The 25545-nt window shown below is 38.2% G+C and overlaps 1 protein-coding gene across 4 annotated transcripts in view; it reads left to right on the top strand.

Moving 5' to 3' along the window:
* Positions 1-25545, top strand: part of LOC122789323 (collagen alpha-1(XII) chain-like) — a 1412827-nt gene that overhangs the window by 1280283 nt on the left and 106999 nt on the right. For all 4 annotated transcript variants that reach the window (XM_044056685.1, XM_044056683.1, XM_044056682.1 and 1 more), the window contains one exon: positions 4104-4373. In XM_044056685.1, the coding sequence (XP_043912620.1) occupies positions 4104-4373 (270 nt within the window). The remainder of the gene's footprint in view (positions 1-4103; positions 4374-25545) is intronic.

The following is a 25545-nucleotide window of genomic DNA, read 5'->3' as shown; positions in this document are numbered from 1 at the left end:
ACACAATAGGGGCAATGTAAGGGTGCAGGTAAAATTAAGGATAGTTTCTTAAATTCAGCAAAGCTACATATATATAATATATATTTTTTATTGTTTGTGCCACAGCAACTAACAGACTAAACACTTGCTAAGTTCCTGGTCTCGTTCTTGACACTGGTCACTGAAGTGACTGCAATCCTCCAGTTTTATTTACTAGCAATGGTACGTGGAATGAAACAAAGCAGCAGTTTTCTCTGCTTCTATTACTGGATTCTTTTGATTTGGGATATATGAGGTGCCTGAACTGGCAAAACAAACAATACTGGAAAAGTGTAGTGTCCCAAAAATCACAGACGCACAGGTGAAAACAGCCCTTTCAAAAGCCAAAAACACAGCATCAATGGGACCAGATGGTGTCCCAGGCTGCGTCTTGCATTAACTACAGAACAAACTAACCCCCCACCTAAACACATTGTTCAACCTCAGCCTCTCCACAGGCTACATGCCCATAGAATAGTGCACAGCAACGGTTATTCCTCTCCACAAAGGAGGGGCCACAACTGACCCTGGTAACTATCACCCCATAAGCCTGACTAGCCTGGTCTGCAAGGCTACGGAGCACATCATCATGGAACTCATTAACAAAGACACTGGGAACCTCCAAGCACTTGACCCGACCCAGTTCGGCTTTGTTAAGGGCAGATCATGCCTACTAAACCTGGTTGACTTCTTCGAGACAGTCACCAAGGCCATAGACGAGGGAAAGGTGGTTCACACAGCCTACCTTGACCTCGCCAAGGCTTTCAACACCATTCCCTACTCGCGTATTACAGAAAAACTCACCAGCCTGAACATATACCCCTACGTCACGAGATGAGTTGCCAACTGGCTTACAGACAGAACTCACACGGTAAGAATAGAGGGCTCCAGGTCTGACTCTAAACCAGTCACAAGTGGTGTCCCGCAAGGCTCGGTCCTGGGACCCCTACTGTTCAGCATATACTTCTCAGAAGTACAGGCAAACACAGAAGGACTATGGCTAACCAAGTTTGCCAATGACTGAAAACTGGGAGCCATAATTGACTCTCTGGCTGACACGGACATCCTCCAAAAGGGCCTTACTGAGACAGACACCTGGTGTCAAAGTCATGGCCTCAAGCTAAATGCCAAAAAATGCATAGTCATCCCATTTGGGAAAAACAAAACACCCATGAATTACCACATAGGTGGCAGCCCCCTTAATACAGAAGAGGTAATAAGAGATCTGGGGACCCAGATAGATAGTAATCTCTCCTTTGACAATCATATTGCCAAAGTAGTTAGGAAATCCTTCTATGTGGCCCCATCTAATTACTAATGGGTTCACATCTAGAAATAAAGAGGTTATAGTGCCCCTCTACTTGTCACTCATTAGACCCATCATAGAGTACAATGCCCCATTTGGGATGTACCTCACAAGACACTTCCAAGAGCTGGAAAGACCACAAAAGTACCTCACCAAGAGGATTAATGGTCTCAAACATATATCCTATGCAGCCCAACTGAAAAAACTCCGGCTGTACTCAGTGGCATATTGCTTACTCAGAGGTGATCTCTGCCTGACTTACAAACTCAGAATTGATGGACATGCTCCACCTAAAGAAATCCAAGTCACTGCGAGCCACGTGCTCTAGTGAGCTAAACCTTGCCACAACAATAAATAGAACATGCTGGAGGGATCGATTCCTGTCACAGAGACTCCCCATGCTTTGGAACAAAATTCCAAATTACATCAGGCAGAGCCTCTCACTAACACTCTTCAAGAGAAACCTTGACAAGTGGATGGGTAACAGAAAATACACCCCTGGGATCACTTCATTGGCTCTGCTTGACAGAGGATCAGCTAATTAATCAAAGGGGTGGTGAAAGCCGACACACTCTGGCTAGGCTTATAAATGCCCTCGGGCAGATAGCCTAGTACCTACCTATGAACCTATGAACCTATGAATGCTTAGCATCTAAATTCCATGTATGGAGTAGGATTCTGGGACTTGTAGACACAGTATGGAGGTCAGAAAGGGATAAAAGTACATTGAAAAACATATATTTGTAGTTTCATGTAAGGAAAAATGTTTTACTTTTGTTTAGGTTTTATCACCAGAAAACTGGGCAACTGCTAGTGTCCTAATCTAGAGAAACTGGCAAAGACCTAAGATAGATAAACTCACTAAACTAGGTATAAATCCCTATGTCACAAGATGGGTTGCCAACTGGCTCACTGACAGAACCCACACTGTGAAAGTAGCAGACTAAATCCAACTTCAGACAAATGACAAGTGGAGTACCACAGGGTTCAGTCCTAGGTCCTCTCCTGTTTAGTATCTACTTCTCTGAAGTACAGGCTAACACAGAAGGTTTTTGGCTAACAAAGTTCGCAGATGACTGCAAACTAGGAGCCATAATGAAAACTCATAACGATGTGGACATCCTACAAAAGGGCCTCACTGAGACAGATGCCTAGTGTCAAAGCCATGGCCTCAAGCTCAATGCCAAAAAGTGCATTGTCATCCCTCTTGGTAAAAACTCTGTACCCATGAACTACCACATAGGCAGTAGTCTACTTAACACCGAAAGTGTGATAAGAGACCTTGGGACACAGGTGGACAGTAGTCCCTCCTTTGATAATCACATTGCCACAGTAGTCAGGAAATCCTTCTATATGGCACACCTCATTACAAAAGGTTTCTCATCCAGGATAAAAGAGGTCATTGTTCCCCTCTACTCACCACTCATTAGATCCATTATAGAGTACAATGCCCCATTTGGCATGTACCTCACAAGACATCTACAACAACTGGAAAGGTCACAGAAATACCTCACAAAAAGGATTACCGGCCTCAAACAGATGCCCTACGCAGACCGTCTCAAAAAACTCCAGCTTTACTCTGTCGCATATTGCCTACTCAGAGGTAATCTCTACCTAACATACAAAGCTATGTCAAACCCAGAGCTGTTGGACATGCTCCACTTAAAGAAATCTCAATCCCTCAGAGCTACACACCCTAGGGACCTAAACATTGTCACCACAATAAACAGAACATGCTGGAGGGATAGATTCCTGTCCCAGAGACTTCCCATACTCTGGAACAAACTACCTATCTATATCAAACAAACCTCCTCATTAGCACTCTTCAAGAAAAATCTTGATGATTGGATGGGAGATGGGAAATTCACATGGGGATCACTTCTGTGGCTCTGCTTGACAGGGGCACAGGAAAATAATTTTCTTGGGTGGCAAAAGCCAGGGTACCATTTGGCTAGGCTTATATAGGCCCTAGGGCTAAAAGCCTAGTACCTACCTATGAACCTGTGAACCTATGAATTGATGCTGGGGTGCTGTACACCCATTTGTCATTAACTACTGTGTATGAAGAGCAGGCAAATAGGTAATAATTAAAAAATGAACTTTTACCAGCTTTTTATTATGGGTTGTGCTCTTGAATAAAGACGTTCTTAATTGGAAAGACAGTATAACACTTAACGAATATGCTCATTAGGATGATTAACTCTTTTTAAAAAGAAGAAGCTGAAAGTAAAGCCACTACAACAGAGCAAAACGCTAGGTTTCCTTCTCATGAGTATGTCAAGGTATGCTACCTATCTACAAGTGTCTTCCCTGATTGTGCTGATATGCCAATTGCACTGTTACTGCCAAAACATTATGTTCTAAGAAAGAATACTTCAGACAGAGAGAAGGATATTAATTGTGTCATTTCTGTTCTCTGTGATTTTGTACTGTACACGAGTGAGATACATATACTTTAAACTCTTATCTAATCGTCTTTTGCTCCCAGAACTCACAAATCATTCTGCTTTGATCATCATCTGGTTAGTCATGGCAGTAACACAACTCAGCATTTAATAGCTAGATAAGTGCAAACTACTGCCACTGGTATGTTTTAAAAGATTATATTTGTTGCCAGTGTCAACATTGTTCATTTGATTTACTGAAATAATTCACATAAAATTTGTCACCATTAATTTAGTTCCTTTGCATTACTGAAATAACTCACCTAAAGTTGCTTTGGTAAATGTGTCTTGTTACTGCAACAAAGATTTTCATTGCTTGTTCTTTTTTTCCCCAGAGAATTCACAAATAAGACATCTACATTTTCAGAGCATGAATCCAAACAGCTTACAGGCTTCATGGGAACAAGCTGATGGGAATGTCTTGGGCTACAAGGTAAGATGCAGAAGACAGGCGGGTCCACCATCTTTGCAAAGTGTGGCACCACAGATGAACAGCGTGATTGTGACAGGACTAGCTCCAGGGACAGCAAACAGGATCTGTGTGACACCAGTGTATAGCGGTCAGAAAGGAAAGGCACTCTGCAAGACCACTTACATCCAGCCTGGTAGGTTACTCGTAAAAAATGCCTGAGCATATCTGCTGCTGATTTGAACAGAATAATCTGGTAAATTGTATTTATTTTGTAATAAATGTGTCCTTTCCTGTTTATATTTAAGTTGAAAAACCATTAAAATGAAGCTGTTTTTAAAAGTTTTCAACTTTAGTATGATGTTGATATTTTATACAGTAGAGCTCCTATTAATTCAACATCCTAAAGAAACAAAATTCCATTACAATGTCCTCTGGAAGAACTGCATTATAGCAGTGGTGAACATGCAAAAATAGAAGCCTAGTATGCATGGTACCAATCTTCAGCCTTCTATTATTAAGGGTGGTAATATACGTTGACTGCAACAGCCACTGTTGCAACTGTCATTGAGTGAGAAATGCACTTTCTTGAGTTTTTTTTTTTTTTTTTGGTCAGGAGAAATCCCCCCTCATCATGGTGGAATGACCTTAAAGTTAATCATATTATAAATAATGGGGTACAGGGTGGGCATTGTCCCCCTTCATGTTGAGGTGGGTCCTTTACCCTGTATATTTTCACAAGATGCTAAATCTATTTCAGATTGCTATTTTTTTTTTCAAATCTAAGTGGATGTGGATTTCACATTCATGACATTCATTCTCAGTCTATGGAAATATTAACCATAACAGAAAAAAATATTTAAATTATATTCTCACTAAACTGTAAGCGGAAGGATGCTGATAAGCAGTTGTTCTTGCCATCATCTATCTTACCTTCTCTGACCTGCCAACAACAGTTTGTTTGTGAGTGTATGATTACCCAGCTTGCAATCTGTCCATTAGTTTGTATTATTCCAGACGTGTGCTTCATCCTATGCCATCAAACACTCTGGGATATATCTTGTCAGTAGCTGCTGTCGGTTATCTGTTACACTTTCAATCCAAATTCCTGCCAGACTAGTAGACAAAACCTATCAGAGCCTGTTGCTGAATTATTGGTATAGCTTAGTGGTCCAGTAAGATATCATCATTTTATAACTATATATATTTGTTTTACTGAAATACCCAAACAAATCATAAGGCCCTCTTGAAAATAACAAGCATACCCATTTCTATATTATAGTCACAGTCTGTTTTATATCTGTACAGCTTATGTTTTACATTCTCACTACTAGGATTGATTTAACCTTAGTCATATCTACTAGAAATGCTTTAAAAATCTGTTCTTTCTATGACATATTATGATATTACCTGAAAAGCAAGGGTTAAGACAATGTTCTCCTTTTGTTTTTCTTTTCCATAAGAGACAAACTCAACTTTCAGCATATTTGTGTGTATGTGTGTAGGTGTCATCACTGATATGTATACATATATATTTATAAGTGTGTGTATTTGGGTGTGTGAATATGTGTGTGTGTGTGTGTGTGTGTGTATATATATATATATATATATATATATATATATATATATATATATATATATATATATATATATATATATAAATATGGGTCTATACCATTGGTCGAACCACCGTAGAATTAAATTACAAAAGATCGACATCCAGAATACTGAACTGGCTTGTCATCCAAAATCTGTCATTTCTTAGGATCAGGTGTTTGCCCTTTTCCCAATGTGGAGTTATCTCGGAGACAGTATACATAACATGCAGGGGATGTCAGTGTTGTTTGTGTTAAAGGCTTTCGTATGACAAGTGTGATGCCCGTGCACTTGCCCAGCAATCAAGGAGCCTCAATCCTCACCACTAACACCAGTGAGGGGCATCCATATAGGGAAAGGATTATAAATACACACAGAGTAAAGTACAATTTCCCTTAAGAGGACACAGAGATCACAGTCAGTCTGGGGCTGGTTTCTCCCTTTCTCTCCAGATCCCCAATAAGACTCCGCGCTGGCACAGCTATAGGGTCCATATCTCAGCCTAGTGGGCAAGCTAAAACTCCAGCACCCTCTCTGTCCAACCAGTGCTTCGTGTCACTCCCCAAGTAGCTGACACACACACGCTTTGAGATAAGAGTTATACACAAACACACATACACTCCTGGGGAAGGCTGGCCCAGGTTCTCCAGCTGTGCACCTTTTACCCAGACTATACGGTAGTACCACTTGCCACCACCCACTAATATTTATCAGCTACCAAAAGGCCCTTATGAAAGGGTGTCCAGTTATGCTGTGCAATGTTATTATCCAAATAGTAAGTGTGACTGAACAGCAAAGCTTACTGGAGTGGCTTGGCCAGTATCACTATATACATGCAATGTATTCTACAGTTTAAATTATCTCTACACAAAACATCCACAGTTGAAAGGTTTAAAAATATTTAATAATAAATAATAAAAACACAAGACAATACTTCTTACTACACAGTGCTAGTCAAGAGTTCAGAGATCAGTTGTTAGACACTTTACAATAATTGATCAGACACTCTGATAATGGATTGGACATACTTATAAAGTAACTGTATACATTAAGATCTGTTATAGTGTCAGGCTAATGTAAATAGTGTACATAGTTATTTAAGATGTTATGTGTAAATACTATGGAATTCATCCAAATGTATTTGAAAAATAAAAAAACAATTTGAGAAAAGAAGAGTTCAGAGATCACAGAGAAATACTTAAAATAATACAGTAGAAAAGTTCTGACATCAATACAGAAAAAACTAATCTAATCTTCCTGTTTCTTAGCTATATCTAAGAGAAAACACAGTTCTAAAATAAACTTCCATATAGAACACAGGCAGAGTGGTGAGTTGGATGACAAATGCTCAAATGCTCTCATTCTTTCTCTCCTTAAATTGATAATGCAGTACCACTGATTCATTTCAGATTACATCATTTCTTTCTGGTTCCCAGGCTAACAGAGGTCAGGGGTTAATAGCCCTTTAGATCTTGCAACTGGTCAGGAAGCCAGAAGAATAAAAAAAATTATACATGTAAATTCTAGCCATTAATTCTGGCCTCAAAACAATAGGCAGAATGCCTCCCCCTAGACATCTCGGCTCCGATGTTTAGATCAAAGAATTTCACAATGCGTGACTTATCAGCTTTGTTACAGCAGAGTGCACTGTTGTTACATTTTTGCAGTTCCACATCTAACAGCATTTTCTTCCATTTAAGAGAACAAGCCTGTGGCTTATATTAATATTTACAAATGACAGAATCATCTACAAAATTCTGAATAGCTAGGCTGGCAGCCTTCACCTATCTTCACAACAAGATGATTCAGTGTTCCAGTCTTCAAGCTTTTGTAATTTGTTCTTATGGCAGTTTAACCATATGATATATACCCATATTTCCTCTCTCTTTCTCTCTCTCTCTCTCTCTATATATATATATATATATATATATATATATATATATATATATATATATATATCTGTATATACATTATATATAATGTGTGTGTGTGAGGGAATGTATAGAGGACATCTCTTTCCATTTTTACATAAGGTGGGTTGTTGTGTCAACTGCCACCATCTGTCTTGATTCAGAAACACTGTCCTACCTTCCTCAAAAGTCATACCCAAACATTGCAGGTCTTCTTTCATACAACCTGTCCATCACTTGTCTGGACATCCTTTTCTCCTCTTGCCTTCATCTTGTCTTCCAAATCTGCTTTACCCAATTGTCTTCTGCTTTCTAACATGTGTCACTGAACCACCATAATCTATTTTCCTTGGCGTTCTCTGTAACTGAGGCTACTTTGGTGAACAATTTGATGTCCTTATTTCTTCATCTATACCACAGTGTGCAACCTATTGCCCATGTCAGACACTTCATCTCCATCACCTCTAGCTTCCTCATCTGCTCTGCCTTCATTACCCAGGTTTCATTACCATACAGTAGTACTGGTTGCACCACTGTGTTGTCACCTTACTTTTCAGCTTCTTTGACATTCGTTTGTCACACACTACCCTTGACACTCTGTGGCAGTTGGCTGCAGCACCTCTGATTTTAGCTTTGACTTCCTCATTCAGAATTCCCTTTTCCTCAAACACCCTTCCGAGACATCTGTAGCTGTTAACCTGTTCCACTATTTTGTTCATTGTGTTTCAGTTGTCAGCTTTTTCCTAATTCCCCCATTTACTGCCATGACCTCTATCTTTTGTATTCCACTTCATCTGGTGTGCCTTCAGTTTTGCTTTCCATTCCGCTATCATTTGTTGAATTTCCTGTTCAGAGTCTACTTGCAGTGCTCCATTATCTGCATGCATGTTCTGATTTTTCCCGTATCATCACATCTTATGATAAAGTAGTCTAATTTGTGTCACCTTTGCACCATGACTGCTTGTCTCCCATCAGTATTCTAGGGAAATGGCAGGTTGTACCTTTCTCTTTACAGTCAACCCCCAAAAATAATAATGTACACACAGGCTTTACTAACAATGCCCTTCTGTACAGACATAGATGTAAGGCTGTGCCATTACCAAAAAAAGGCTCTTCTGAGCTACTGCCATTGTCACTTCCTCTACAGCTTTAACTTGGAGGTAGCATGGTGTGTGTGTGTGTGTGTGTGTGTGTGTGTGTGTGTGTGTGTGTGTGTGTGTGTGTGTGTGTGTGTGTGTGTGTGTGTTTAGAGCACTGTTCAAATTATCTTTTCAGTTGTTACCTGTCATATTTAGGACGTAAAATACCTCCTCTACCATCAACTTTCAAACATTAAGCAGAGGGAGTATTTTAAATTAAAAAGATATATACTACTAATAAAACAAATGCAAAACAACATAACCAATAAATCAATTTTCAAAGCACAATGATGTTCTCCATCCAGGGTGGACATTGCAAGTAATTAAGTGCCCTTCAGCAGCAGTTTGGGCCTCACAAATATATCTTGATGATCCGTTTTTTCCTTGTAATGCCACCAGGTGAGGAATTATTGTTTGCTTATGTAATCATGTGAGAAATGTAAACATACAGCATTTGCTTGGCATACACATGCTGACACATGCTGACACAAACACAGACAGAGACACACACACACACACACATACACACACACACACACACACACACACAGACACACACACACACACACTGGCACATAATGCTGCGTTTGCTCCAAAACAGAGATATTTGATTCTTCTTGGCTCCTCAGTATCTTTAAGCTTGCTAGACACACAATACATTCTAATGCAGATCAAAAGTGGAACAGGTGGTATAAATGAAGAAGTAAAACTCACAGGTGATACCTGTATTACATGTACATAACAGTACTGTATCTCTTTAAATAGCTGTAGTGGTAGTAAGATGCACGTCATGTAAATAAGAGCTCTGTCTTACTGTCTTACAGTAAAGTACTTTTTGTCTAAGACTGTTCATTTACAGACCGTTCTTGACAGCACTTCACCAGAAGTGTTATGTATTGCATACAAACACATACACTTTATATAAACCAAGCAATAATTAATTAAATAATTATGCAATAAATCAATTATCTACAAAGCACAGCATTGTATCAAGTGAATACTCTCCAATTGAAATCTTCATTAAGACCCTGTGGATACATAGTATTAAATTTCAAAATATAAATAGCTTCTTTATATAATAAAACTTGTTTAATATTCAAAATATCATGCCAGGAACAATTTATTTTATCTAAAACCATACCTTGTAATAGGCTTATGGAACATGCTAGGGACATTATTAATAATAAAGAGGAAAGCTGTATAGTTGTACATTTTAGAAATTTTCATAATAGTAAAAATGAGGGGTTACAAGATACAGTTTTAGATAAAATAAATTGTTCCTGGCATGATATTTTGAATATTAAACAAGTTTTATTATATAAAGAAGCTATTTATATTTTGAAATTGAATACTATGTATCCACAGGGTCTTAATGAAGATTTCAATTGGAGAGTATTCACTTGATACAATGCTGTGCTTTGTAGATCATTGATTTATTGCATAATTGTTTAATTAATTATTGTTTGGTTTATATAAAGTGTATGTGTTTGTATGTTTTTTACTCCTTGAAGGCTACGGCCGAGACGTCAGAGGATTAAATTTGCACTTCAGTTGTGGATTTGTTTCTGTTGTTTCTGTTGTTCTTTTATATTTAACATTTTCTGGGTTGTTTACATCTATTCATGTCGAGTGATCCACAACTTCACCTGCCTCACATTTTCCGAGATACTGTGGATGGCACGCAAATGTCGTTAGATAACTTTTTAGCCAGCCCTTTAGATTGTGTGGAATGGGGTTCTTCACAAAGAAATGTGGCTGGAAATATATCCACAGTTTGGGATAGATGGGAGGATGATAGAAACAAACGTTTCCCCAATCCCTTTAACAATGTGGGGTGTAAATTACCAGCGTCTATTAGTACTGAAAGTAAGTCTCTGTTTGATGAACTAGAAAAAAATATGTGGAAAGAGACTGCCACGTTTTTTAATATCTGTGGTCTACAAAAATATGTTGATCTTGACATAACTCCTAGGGGATTAAGAGTTTATAAATATCCAACTACCCCTTTTGATCTACAAAAAGACACAGACATTGCTTTCCACAAATGCTGGGTCGCAGCTGCTCATAAATGTGTATCCGAATGGGTGCACATACTTATTGAGTGGGACAGAATCAAACAAAGAGAATTAGGTGTGGAGATAAAAAAAACTTTGTGAAAACCTTATAGTGTGTACTTCTGCTTCCACTATGGATGATTTTTTGAGCAATATGAATGTTAAATTAAGAGACTATGAGACCTCATTATTGGAAAGAAAGAAGGTGAAATTATTTAGGGACTTACGGGACTACGAGAGTAACAAGGCTTTCTTGTCGAGAGCCAATCGGAAGAAGCCACGTAATCGGGTGCAGTTTCAAAATGATTATAGAAGTGACGGTAATCACAATTCCTCGTTTTCAGCGTCTGAGGGTGGTTACACCTCCTATGAAGAGATGGAAAATCCTAATGTAGAATTTCCTACATTACCAATGCCACAACAACCCGATAGATTCCATCAAACTTTTCGTGGTGAAACGAGTCGTGCCAGTGGAGGTCCCCAGGGGAGGAAACGCCAACGAGAAGTTTATGGTCCACCTCAAAGAGAACAATTTTCACAGGGGGAATACAAAAGAGGTAAATGGTGATACTTTTTCTTTACCTCTTGAACAAGACTATGTTGTTAATTTGTCGGGACATTCTTTTACGGAAACTGAACTTGCTGTTCTTAATCGGGGATTGAAATTTATCCCCACTGTAATTTCTCGTGTACATGAAATGAAAAGTGATGTTTATAGATTTGGTAGAAAGCTTCACCTAAAAAGTTTCTTTTATAATTTACATGACAATTTGAATTCAGTACTTTCCGGAGATAGTCTCGATTCTTCATCGGATAGTTTTCATACGTGCACATCAGATGATGGATACGATGCCTATTATAGATTTGATACTGAATGTGTTAAACAAGTGAGTCGTTTTACACCCTCAGTTTTAAATAATGATGTTGTACATTTTGTAAATTTGTTAAACTTTTCTATTGAATATGCATTTGAAAAATATTTGAAATGCAGAACTAATGTACAATATAATTTATGTTTTAAGGAATGGAAAGCCCTTCTTAAGTTGAGTAAAATGAATGAAGTTATTTTTAAACCATGTGATAAAGGCAATAAGCTTATTGTTATGCATTATTCTTAATATTTTAAAATGTGCATTGATCATCTAAACGACAATGATGTCTATGAAAAGGTAGAACGTAATCTGTATAATGATGCCCTAAGGGAATATAATGAGTTACTTAAGAAGGGCGAAAGGTTAGGCTATTTTTCCCAAACAGATTTAAAGAATAAATTTAATATAGAGGGCTGTAAAATGGCTACCCTTTATTGTCTCCCCAAAATACATAAAAATTTGAAAACACCACCGGGGAGGCCTATTGTTTCTGGTTGTAATTATTTTTTGCATAATTTAGGTCTTTTTTTACATAATGTTTTATTAATTAAGGTTAAAACTTTACCATCATACATTTCTGATGTTTTTGATTTTATAGAAAAGATTAAAGATGTTAAGTGGAATGAGCGGATGTATTGGGTCACCGTTGATGTCAAGAGCCTCTACACTAACATTAGCCATCAATTTGGTTTGGAGGCTGTGAGATTTTTCTTAGGAGATCATCCTGTCACTGAGTATATTTTAGAGCTCATCCATTTTTCTTTGACTCATAATTTTTTTGAATTTAATGACTGTCTGTATCGACAAAAATGAGGTACAGCTATGGGGGCAGCGTTTTCCCCCATGTATGCAAATTTAGCTATGGGTCTTTTTGAATCTGAATTTTTGTATATAAATTATTTTTTTCATAAATATGTTATTAAGTATTATAGGTTTGTGGATAATTTGATTTTTTTGGTTGAGGATGGTGAAGCTTTAGTAGATAATTTTATTTTAGATTTGCATAGAAACAGATTTTCTTTGGAGTTTGATGGGTTTAAAAAGGGTACATCTATTGCTTTTCTTGACATCATTTTAAATATTGTTGATTGAAAGAGTTTAGTAACATCTGTACATAGAAAGTTTGATGGGGGTACACAGTATGTCTATGGCACTAGCTGCCATCCCCCACATACTTTGGAAGCTTTGCCTTATGGAGAAATATTAAGAATTTCTAGATTATGGAATAATGAGGTTATTTTTGATAAGGAATTGAATTTATTGATGCAAATGTTTAGTCAGAGGGAATATACTAAGGAAGTAATTCAAAATAGTTATAAGAGGTTTTGTGGATATAGGTGTAAAAAAGTTAGTAACAATGTGTATACTAGGTGCCCAGATGTACATAATGATAAGATTAATAAACAAAGGGACACCATGTATTTTGTTACAACTTATGGTTGTTTTAGTGCTGAGTTGGTTAAGTTAGTTAATCATTATTGGAATTATTTTAGTTCTTTGAATAATGTGTCATCATGGTTGGATGCTAAAATAAGATTTTCTTATAAAAGAGGTAAAAATATAAAAAAAATTTTAGTTAAAAGTAGATTTGTTATGCCTTTAATTAATATACAACGTAGCTCATCATTAAGTGGCACTTTCAAGTGTGGTAAATGTAAGGCTTGTAGTTTTGTAGTTAATAGTTTTCCCTGTATTAATAAGGTTAGTTTTAATACATGTAGTGTTTTAGTTGTAATTCTGAGGGGGTGATATATGCCCTTAAATGTCCTTGTAATACATTTTACATTGGGGAGACCAAAAGGGCATTTAAGGTTAGGTTTATGGAACATGCTAGGGACATTATTAATAATAAAGAGGAAAGCTCTATAGCTGTACATTTTAGAAATTTTCATAATAGTAAAAATGAGGGGTTACAAGGTACAGTTTTAGATAAAATAAATTGTTCCTGGCATGATATTTTGAATATTAAACAAGTTTTATTATATAAAGAAGCTATTTATATTTTGAAATTTAATACTATGTATCCACAGGGTCTTAATGAAGATTTCAATTGGAGAGTATTCACTTGATACAATGCTGTGCTTTGTAGATAATTGATTTATTGCATAATTGTTTAATTAATTATTGTTATGTATTGCATGCCTACAGTTTAAAAAAGTTAATTTCTAACACCAAAAACTGTCTGCTTCTTGGGCATCCACTCTGTAAATGCTGAGACGAGGATCAGAACAGACAGAATAGTTTCCTTTCTGTAGCATGACTACAGAGCAGCCATGTGGAGCAGCTGACAATTATTATTATTATTATTATTTTTTTTTTTTTTGCATTTTGATGTAACATTTTGGCTAATTATATTTTTCATCATGGTTCATGCTAAAATGCCTCTAGTTCACAGGTTAACATTTAAAGCACTAGAATATTATGTTTAATTTAATTTTCATCCTCATAAAATAAATACATTTTTCACTTTTTGTTAAAAAACTGAATCACCAATCTATTTTGAACTTGTCAGTAAGAATCTCCTCTTTTTGGCTTAAAAAGTCTAAATTTAGCCAACAGTATCTTGAAAATGTATGGTAATGTGTCAATAAGCTAGAAAGAGAGGATTCAGAAGTTTAAGCTGCATCTCACTATGAGTGCAATTGCAGAGAAAGCAGAGAAAGCCAGAATGCAAGGGCAGGGCGTTGAGGTGGTCTACATAGGATGTATTACTTACACCCAGTATTCTTTCAGTGAGGAACCTCTGTGGACGTTTGTCATGTTCCAATTGTTGGATATGCCTGGTTAGGTACATAGCAAAGGGGGCATTGTATTAAATCATAGGTCTGATGAACGCTGAATACAGTGCAACAATGACTTCCTTGGACATGCGCAACATAGAATGATTTCCTCACTACTGTAGACACATGATGGTCAAAGGTTAGATTACTATCTGTGTGTGTCCCTAAGTCCCTGACTACTGGGTCAACTCTAAGGGTGTGTTGCCAATATGATAGTTAACAAGGGTGGATGACTTCCCAAAGGATACTATTATGCATTTATTGGTATTTAGTTTTAATCCATGGCTCTGACACCAGTTGTTTGTCTGTGTCATTCCTTCACAGAGAACATTTGTGTCAGTGTGGGATTCAATGACAGCTCCTAATTTGCAATCATCTGCAAATTTAGTCAGCCAAAGACCACTGACATTGACCTTGACTTCAGAGAAGTAAATGCCAAAATGGAGAGTTCCAAAGACTGATCCCTGAGAGACTCCACTTGTGACTGGCCTCTTTGTAGAGGTAGGCTCCCTAATTCTAACTTCCTGAGTCCTGTCTTTGAGATATGCTTAATTCCTATACGTGGCAAACTGTTCCCCATAAAATTCAGAAGACTGATAGGTAATACCTGTCTTTTGATCAGGAAGGACCTTAAAGCACAGCTGTGGATAAAGGACTGAGTCTGGCAGAAGTGGAAGGATATTAGTAACCCACTAGGCTATCAGGGCATTATTTTTTCACGAGAGAGAAGCCATATGGCTACTAACACTACAATGTTTTTCTATCTTAGAAAGGTTCTTGATGAAACATTTAATATAATTCAGGAAAATATTCAAGGAATGTGCTTGCACTCCCTGTCTAAATCAGGTGAATAAACACTGTAATGTCCATTCAAAACTGTTCAGAGATCTCTGAATGCATTTTTAAACATCTTAAGTAACATGACATATCACATACTGACATGTGTGACGAGTACTCATTCTATTATAAAAGAGAAAACAAACCATTGTAAGGATATTGTCTTGTATTGTACAAATATGATTTCGTATTAGCAATTATTATTCAGTTTAACATTATAGTCTTGCCTTCCCAGAGATCTCTGAATGCATTTAAGCAAAGGAAACCCCCAAGAGTGAGCTCACCACCACTGAGCCATTCCACATTGCTACCAACCTTCCATTTTAAGACACTAAAACAGTAAAAAAATAGTACTCCCCCAAAAATATACAATATGCAGTCCTGACAATATTCTGTCTACCTTGCCTTCCTCACACTAGCCAGCCCAACCAAAGCCTTTAACCATATCTTTAACCTATTCATCATCATAGGATCATAGGAGGTTACTAGGCTATTGGCCCTGAGGCTCTTGTAAGCCTAGCCAAGAGTTTAGCCCATGTTTAGACAAGTCACTAGCCGATGCCCCTGTCCAGTAGGGACACAGGTGGAATCACAGGGATATATTTTCTGTTTCCCATCCAGTTATCCAGGTTGCGCTTAAAAGGGGTAAAGAGGTACTCTGCTTGACATGGAGATGGAGTCTATTCCATAGATGGGGGAGTCTATGGGACACAAATCTATACTGCCAACGAGTCCTGTTGATGTCACAGACCAGGTTGAGGCTGTACGTGCAAGTTATATGAGTGGAGGTTGACTTGTGGATATGCAGCAGTCCCATCAAAGTGGGGTCCGTATCACCTTGTATGCCAGACAGAGGTCACCTCTGAGGAGTCTGTTTGAAACTGAGTAGAAGGATAGGGCTTTTAGCCTATCTGTGTATGGTAGATGTTTGAGGCCCTATATTCTCCTGGTGAGGAACCTCTGTGGTCTCTCCAGCTGCTGCATGTGCTGTGTGAGGTACATGCTGAAAGGGGCATTGTACTCAATAATGGGCCTTATAAGGGAAAAATACAAGGATGTTATGACCTCCTTGTGCCTGGATGAGATACCCTTACTTTTGAGGTAGACCATGTAGAAGGCTTTCGATACAATGGAAGCAACATGGTGGTCAAAAGTCAGGTTGCTATCAGCCTGGGTGCCCAAATCCCTCACGACTGATTGGATGCTTAGGACATTGTTATTAGTGTGATAATTTGTGGGGACATCACTCTCCCCAAAGGGGATGATGATGAAATGTTTTGGTATTCAGCCTGAGGCCATGTTTCTGGCACCAGTCATTTGTCTGAGTGAGACCCTCTTGGAGGATGTCTGCATCACTAGGGGTATTGAAGACAGCACCCAGCTTGCAGTCATCTGCAAACTTGGTCAGCCATATCCCACTGGTTTTGGCCTACACCTCAGAAAAGTATATTCCAAATAATAGAGGCCCAAAAACCAAACCCTGAGGTACACTGCTTGTTACGTGTATACTGCTTGAGGTGGCTTCCCCTATTTTGACTAAGTGGGTTCTATCAGTGAGCCAGTTTGCTACCCATCTGGTAACATACAGATTGATGCCTAGTTGACAGAGTTTATCTATTATGCCCGAGTGGGGAATAGTGTCAAAGGCTTTGGCCAGGTCAAGGTAGGCAGTGTGCACTGTCTTTCCCTTATCCATGGCTTTGGTGACTGTCTCAAAGAAGTCGACCAAATTTAGCAGACATGACCTCCCCTTGACAAAGCCAAACTGTGTGGGATGAAGTGTTTGGAGGTTGCCAATGTCCTTGTTAATCTCTAGATTTGTCCCTCTATTTCAAATAGTTTTTCATAATATCTCTACCCAAAGTTTTCTTACTTAAAGCAATGTGTGATTAATGATCCACAGGCATTCTTCATCCCTTTGCTAAACAACTGAATAAATTAATGTACACATAAGTCAGCAGCCAGACAGCAATCAACATGGATTCAGAAAAGGACACAGCACTTTTACTGCAATATACATGACTACATACTTGATCTATATTAACACGGAGAAGGTTATTAACAAACATCACAGTCACATACATGTAAAGGGCATTCAAAAGTGCCTATTATGAAGAAAATTTGAAAAAAATTTGGTTTTGGAAAGAGCATAAAGAATCAGAAACTATCTAATGGACAGGACTTTTGTGGTTATGCACCATATACATATTCAATCATGGATTCATTCTCTATAGATGCTTTCCAGAGATCTGTCCTGGGATCAGTATAAGATAAATTTCCATAGCTAAATACTGTTGTGTATACCAATGGCCTCATTCTAATAAAAATTGCAAGAGTTGTAACGGGAAGTCAAAATAAGTCTACAAAAGTTTTCGACATACTGCAGAACATGATAATTCCAAACAAACAAGCTTCTACTAAATTCCAAAAAAATCTTATAGCTTCATAGGTTTATACTAGGCTAATGATCACCAGGGTCTTGACAGGCCCATCTGAGCAACCCAACCCAGTTTTTGTCCCTGAGTTCCTTTGATGCCTATATGGTTGTGTATGTTAGTAAGGCGGTACTAAGAGTTATGTGGGGTGGGGGATAAGTTACTTGGGAATTAATTTACTCACTGTCAACTTCTGTCCATCAGAGATATGGTGGGGCAGACCAGAAGGGAATATGCGATTTCCCATCCAGTGATCAAGGTTTCATTTGAATAGGGTCAGGAATGACTTGTGGTTCACGTAGATGGGGAGCTTATTCCATAGTGTGGGGATCCTTTGAGACACATGTCAGTCTCTCCAACATGTTCTATGTATGCTGCAGGCAAAGTTCATGTCTTTGGATCTAGTGTTTCTGGTGCTGTTTGTTTTGCTGATATGCAAGACATCCATCAGAGCTAGATCTGAAGATGCTACTTATATGCCAGCATACATTGCCTCTCAGTAACCTTTACCAGGCAGAGTACAGAGATAAATCCTTAGAGCAATCTGTGTAGGACAGCATCCATACCCTGGATTTTCTTGGTGAGGAACCTTTGAGGGCATTCCAGCTGTTGCCAGTTCCTGGTTAGATACATGACAAATAGAGTATTGCACTCAATGATGAGTTTATACGGGCTGAGTAGAATGGTACTATAACTTCCATGGACCTGGATGCCAACCCTCCCTTATGAGTTGGGCAACATAAAATGTTTGTTTTACTGTCTTGGCTATGTGTTGTTCGATGGTCAGACCTCTGTCTACATATGTACCCAGATCCCTAAGTATCGAGTCAACTCTTAGGAGTATTTTATCGATGGACTAATTAGCCTGAGTGGATGATTTCCCAAAGGCCACTCTAATGCATCTCTTTGCGTTGAGTTTTAATCCATGGGTTTGACACCAATCATTTGCTTTTGTTTTTGTTAGGCCCTCTGGTAGGATGTTGATGTCATGGAATGAAATTATGACAGCTCCCAATTTACAGTAATTTGCAAACTTCATGAGCCTCAGGCCTTTGACATTAGCCTTAACTTCCGAGAAGTAGATGCCAAACAAGAGTGGGCCCAACACAGAGCCCTGGGATAATCTGTTGGTGACTGGTATCCTGGCAGAGGTGGTCTCACTAATCCTGACTTCTTCGGTCAGTCAGCAATTTCACAAGTTGTGTAGGGATTTATGCCTAGTTCTGACAGTTTGTCAACAACACCTAAGTGGGGTATTGTATTGAACGCCTTGGCCAGGTCAAGGTAGGTGGCATGCACTGTTTTCCCCCTTATCCATAGCCTTGATGACCCTCTCAAAGAAGTCTACCAGACCGAGTAGGCAAAAAATTCCCTTAACAAAGCCAAACTGGAATGGGTCCAGTGTCTGAAGGTTGCCAATGTCCTTGATGATCATTTCAATGATAATTCTTTCCATGGCTTTGCATACTAGGCTTATCATACTGATGGATCTGTAGCTCCCAGGGTCAGTTGATGATCTACCCTTATGAAGAGGGATGACCATTGTGGTCCTCCATTCACCTGATGTGTAACAGGTCTTGAGGCTGTAGCTGAAGAGTGTCTCAAGTGGCCCTATTAGGTCATGTTTTAGGCTATTTAGTAGACAATCAGTGATATTGTTGGGGCCATTGAACCAGTATTTTTGGCCTTAGTGATGACCACCAGGACCTGCTCCCTGTTGACAGTTAAAGGGATATGCTTGAAAGGATTTTACAGGGGGTAGTTGGGAGGAATTAGAGCTAAATTTATCAGCCAATGAATTTGCTAGTCACCCTGATCAGTAAAGGTTGTGCCATTTGCCACCAGTTCTGCACACTGCTGAGTGTTACCTTTAAGGTTCCTAATATAGCTGAAGAAGGCTTTGTGATTGTCCTTAGACTGGGAGGATATCCTGACCTCATAAATGGTCTTGCAGGACTTGATTAGAACTTTTAGTTTCTTGTTTAGTTGAATCAGAGAGCTCTTGTCTGTGTGAGACCTGCTCTTTCCTATTTTGACCATTACATTTTTTCTTTTGTTGTATACCCTGTTAATGTAAGGATTCCACCAGCAGGGTTTGTTTTTAGTGATAGATCTCAGCTCATATCTGGTAGATACAGCAGCCTCATTGCAGCCAAGTTACATGTTTATACAGTGCTTCTGTGATAATTCTGCATAGGTACTGTAGCTATGTTCTTCGGGGTTTAGGGAGCCATGAATTTTAATAAACTATTGCATACTGGTGAAGCAAGGCAAACGGATCCAAACAGGAGCACACCAGACGTGAAGGTTCCTTAACGCAAATTTATTTTAGTACAAGATAAGACAGCGTTTTCACTACACAAAGTTGGTAGCTTCTTCAGAGTGAATGAATACAAAAGTTAAAACACACTCATAAAAAAGCAGCGGAGTGTTACGCTAATTTCATCACTTCCTGGCTGCATTTAATTTTAAAGCACTAGTGTCATCGCAAAGGCTCAAACATGCGCTCTATTGATATAAAAAGAAACAACATCACAAATTAAAAATACGCTAAAACAAAAGTTAAAAGTGCTTGGCTCAAGAAGTCGCTGTATATTAGTCAAGACACTTGATCAAACTGATAAATGCCATTGCAATAGTAGACAAGAATAAACTGGTTTCAGCTAGTACAGAGTACATATTGTATAAAAATTGTTTGAATAAATCAAACTACAAGTATCTATTACTCAAGCGATCTAAACAGCTTATGCAGGATAAACCCATTGAAGTCAGCTTACATCTTAATAATATACATGGAAGCAACCATAGACCCTGGTGTGTATAGAACCCATATTTCCACCATCAAGGCGGAATCAACCATTCTGAAAGAAGGGTAAGTTAGAATACATGTTTCTTGAAAAACAAGATGAAATGAAATGTTGTAAACAACCCATTAAGCAAGCAAATGTTAATCTCTAGAATGTTAGTGCACTTAGGAAATAGGACAAGCGTTCTGACATAGAAGTAAAAAGGCATTAAAATGCCTAATAGTCCACCAATAAACTACCTCAAATAGGATCTATATTTAAGGTAGGCAGCTATATTGCAACTATCATTAAGGCCAGGTGTGTTAAACGCATCCAGCTTGAGTTGCCATAACAATTCACGATTTTCTAAAAGAATGGACGTGGGCCCCCCTCTAATGGAATCGACAATGTGGTCAATACCCATAAATAAAAATGAGTGACCTGGGCAACTTACTGAATGTTTGGCCAGAGCGTTCTCACATTTCTTATTTTTAATAGCATAATTATGCTGGTAGATATGGTCTTTGAATCTTCTATCAGTCTTGCCGACATAATATGCTGCACAGCAAGAACAGAACGCTACATAAACTATAGATTTGGTATTACAGGTAATCCTGTGAAAAATGTCAAATTTCTTCCCCTTAATAGAGAAGGAACTGCCAGTCCTTATACAATGACATTGATTACAAAAGCCACATGCAAAAGACCCTTTTGTTCTACTCTGCATTTCCTGGCTTGGATGCTTTTGCAAAAGTTCCTTGATATTCAAGCCCCTTTTATAAACAGTACGGGGTTTTTCTCCTAGCTTTTCAACTAGCAAAGGGGTACTTGAAATAAAGTACCAATTCTTGTTCAGTATTTCCTGTATTGAATAAGAATTAATGTTGAATGTGGTGATAAAGCTACACGGATATTCGTTTGGAACAACCCCTTCTGTAGATGTGACCATAGGCTGCATAGGTGAAATGGCTTGAACTTCACGTCTTATTGCCAAATCGGCATTAACAGCTCGTGAACTGTCGAGAATAGGATTATAAAAAACATTCATTCTCTTAGATTCCACCTCTTCAATCAAGTCATCAATTAACTGGAGGGGGTAACCACGATTCAGAAATGAGCTTTTTAAAAATATGCATTCAGATAGAAAGTCAGATAGATCTGTGCACATTCGAACAGCCCTCACTAACTGACCCTTGACTATGGCTCTTTTGAGTTTGTAAGGGTGTGCACTGGAAAAGTGCAAGAATGAATTGACGTAAGTGTTCTTCCTGAAAATGACTGATTTTAACTTATTGGACATGATGTCCCTTGTCAACCTGACATCAAGGTAGTCAATAGTGTCTGTGGCAAAGTTATGGGTGAACTTAAGAAAAGTTGTAGTCTGATTCAAAAAATCAACGAACTCAGTGGCCCGTTCAGAATTACCCTTAAAAGGATGAACACATCGTCAAGAAAACGTGTGTAGAAGACAAGCTCATCCTTCCACTCGATATTGTTTGAGATAAATTGTTTCTCCCAATATGCCATAAATAAATTGGCCACTGAGGCCCCACAAGGGGACCCCATAGCTACACCTTGTTTTTGGATATACAAATCCTTTTCAAAAAGGAAAAAATTGGTAGATAATACAATATCCAGTAGTTCTGTGATGTTGTTGATGTCATTTTTAGAAGCTCCCAAATTTGTAAGGAGCAGGTCAATCCATTCCACTGCCTCCTGGTGGGGGATAGAAGTATATAGATCGACAACATCAATTGTAAGGAAATTGATGGTGTCGTCTATATTGATGTCATTCAAATTGCTCAGGAGTGACCAGGAATCCTTGCATATACTCGGGATACCTTCCAAATATTTCGAGAGCAAAGAATCAATATATTTGGAACAAGGGTAGGACAGTGAGGCTCTCCCATCGATCAAGGCTCGCATCGGTGGGTCATTAAGGTTTCTATGTACCTTAGGTATACCGAACATTACAGGTAACTTAGGATGCAGGATGTCTATATAATTAAAAGTGTCTAAATCAATTCTCCCTTCAATGAAAAGATCTCTAAAGTATCCCCTAGTTCTATTAGAGGTAATGTTCAGCTCATTTAGTGTAGTAGCTTCATATGCTGGAGAATTCAACACTTTATACATTCTCTCTACATAATCCATCTGTTCGAGTATTACCAACCCACCCCCTTTGTCAGGCTTTATGATTCTAACAGAAGTAGACCGCACATTGTTGAGGGCGACTAGTTGTTCCCTAGTAATATTAAATTGATTGGCTTTGGCTATGAAAACTTTGTCCATTTGTCTGATGTCTATTTCACATGCATACTCAAACATTTTTAATCCCACATGTAAAGGTGGATTAAAAACACTGGGAAGTTTGGCCTTAGTGATGACCACCAGGACCTGCTCCCTGTTGACAGTTAAAGGGATATGCTTGAAAGGATTTTACAGGGGGTAGTTGGGAGGAATTAGAGCTAAATTTATCAGCCAATGAATTTGCTAGTCACCCTGATCAGTAAAGGTTGTGCCATTTGCCACCAGTTCTGCACACTGCTGAGTGTTACCTTTAAGGTTCCTAATATAGCTGAAGAAGGCTTTGTGATTGTCCTTAGACTGGGAGGATATCCTGACCTCATAAATGGTCTTGCAGGACTTGATTAGAACTTTTAGTTTCTTGTTTAGTTGAATCAGAGAGCTCTTGTCTGTGTGAGAGCTGCTCTTTCCTATTTTGACCATTACATTTTTTCTTTTGTTGTATACCCTGTTAATGTAAGGATTCCACCAGCAGGGTTTGTTTTTAGCGATAGATCTCAGCTCATATCTGGTAGATACAGCAGCCTCATTGCAGCCAAGTTACATGTTTATACAGTGCTTCTGTGATAATTCTGCATAGGTACTGTAGCTATGTTCTTCGGGGTTTAGGGAGCCATGAATTTTAATAAACTATTGCATAATAGGATGTAGTTTGCTTTAGAATAATTCCTAACTGTAATGTTTCTTTTCATATAGTTGAATGAATTAAATTTCAGGACATTTACATCCACATGGACTATGATCGGATCATATTGGTACCTGTGGCGCAGGGACTTGAGTCTCTACATGATATTGTGGATCCTGGATCCAGACAAGCAATTAACCATTACCTTCTCCTTGTCCAGTGTGGTGACAGGGGCATCTGTGTGTAGTAGAATAAAATCCCCTATGACAAGAGCACTAGCTAAAGTGTTTGAAGATCTTGTATACTTTGTTCATTTGGGGATCATTAGGTGTAGGCTTATGTGTAATATTAGGTGTTGCTTTTTATGTGTGCTTGAATGTTTACTGAGGATAGGTGTTGCTATTTGACGGCTTAGGAAGTCTGTAAGGTTTGGAAAGGTTTCTTTAAAATGCCTCAGCATAAGAAGGTCTATATGTGTAGTGAGCAGAATGTGTGAAGGATGTAGCATGCATGTTCTTGATAACCTTGTCTGTAAATGAGATTTTTGCCTCCCAGGAAGTTATGCATGTACATCTCTTACATACTGTGTTAAGTTTCTTTCTGAGCACATGAAACAATTGATACATTGTCTCAGAGTGTCCATATCTACCAAACTGGCCACAAAGACATTAGCAAAGTGCAAATTCATATTGTCAGGACCTCTGTTAGGGTTGGGCTATTATGGTTTATGGACTCGGTTTATAGGGGTCACCTGAGTGGTGTCTAGGGTTAAGGCTAGATGTTATTTAGTGCTGTGATCAGATATTGGTGCTGTTTGATGCAAAACCTAGCTGCCCTAAGTTTAACACCACACAAATCCTTTCTGTGTTATGGGTTGAAGTCCTAAGTACTAGTTTTATGGGTTTGCTACTATACAGAATACTACTAACCATCTCTGTGCGATGAACAGTTCCACTCAAATGCACCTTATAGCAGTGTATATTGTTCAGTGTCCCAAAAATATTAAGTGACTCAGATATTATTACCACTGCTGAACCCAGAAATAACCCCACCTCTGTAGACAGTGAATATAAATAACTTGGGGTATGGTTAGCCCATTCAGTGAGTTTTAAAACAGTTGATAAAAGGACTGCATAGCACCTATGAAACAGCTCAAAAGCCAGCTCATGTTTTTAAAACTCTTTTATTAAGTTATCACTTAAGACAAAGGCATGCATACATCAATGGAAAGAAAATAAACTATTATTAATATATATTTTTTTCATTTACAAGCATTATCCTCTAGGCCTGCAACAACTATAAGCAGTGTTTGTGACTGCCTACTGGTGATTTGAAATGAAGAACAAGGAAAGTAATTTGATCTTATTTTGTGTCAGAAGTGTAGTTGCTTAAACTGACAGCGCTGCTTTCGTTATTACCTGTTCCTGTTGTATTTTGCTTTCTGTTTTGGGAAATCTGTTTGGTCTGGTGATTTTTGCTGTGTGCGGGAGATAGGCACTTAAGTTACATAGGCTTTACATTTCACTTGTGTTTTTTTTTCCATTATTTTGTTTCTTGAGTGATACTTAAATAACAGAGTATATATATATATATATATATATATATATATATATATATATATATATATATATATGGCCTTGTCTACTTTGATAAGAAGCCTGAAACAACTATAAGCAGTATTTGTGACTCCCGGCTGGTGATTTGAAACAAACAAGAAAATAATTTAACTGTTTTTGTGTAAGAAGTGTAGTTGCCTAAAGCAATAGATTTTAAACTGTTTGGCATTGCTGTAGACTTGCACTGCCTTATTTTGCCTTGCTATTAGTTTAACTTGCCTTAAACTGCCTTATTAGCAGTAACTATGTAGCTGTTTAATTATTGGGATAACATTCCACTTGGTACTAGTGTGGTAACCTTGTCTACACGAGTTGGGAAATACACAGGAAGAGCTCTGAGTGTAGTCGTTTATTGGACAGCAGACTTATTAGTCATTCTGTGTTTTTAGTATCTGTATAAATCTGGAACAT

The sequence above is a fragment of the Protopterus annectens genome, chromosome 14.part0 (genome assembly GCF_019279795.1).
Source record: "Protopterus annectens isolate FY-2018-M chromosome 14.part0, PAN1.0, whole genome shotgun sequence".
Lineage (NCBI taxonomy): Eukaryota > Metazoa > Chordata > Ceratodontiformes > Protopteridae > Protopterus > Protopterus annectens.
This window is presented reverse-complemented; position numbering and strand designations above follow the sequence as displayed.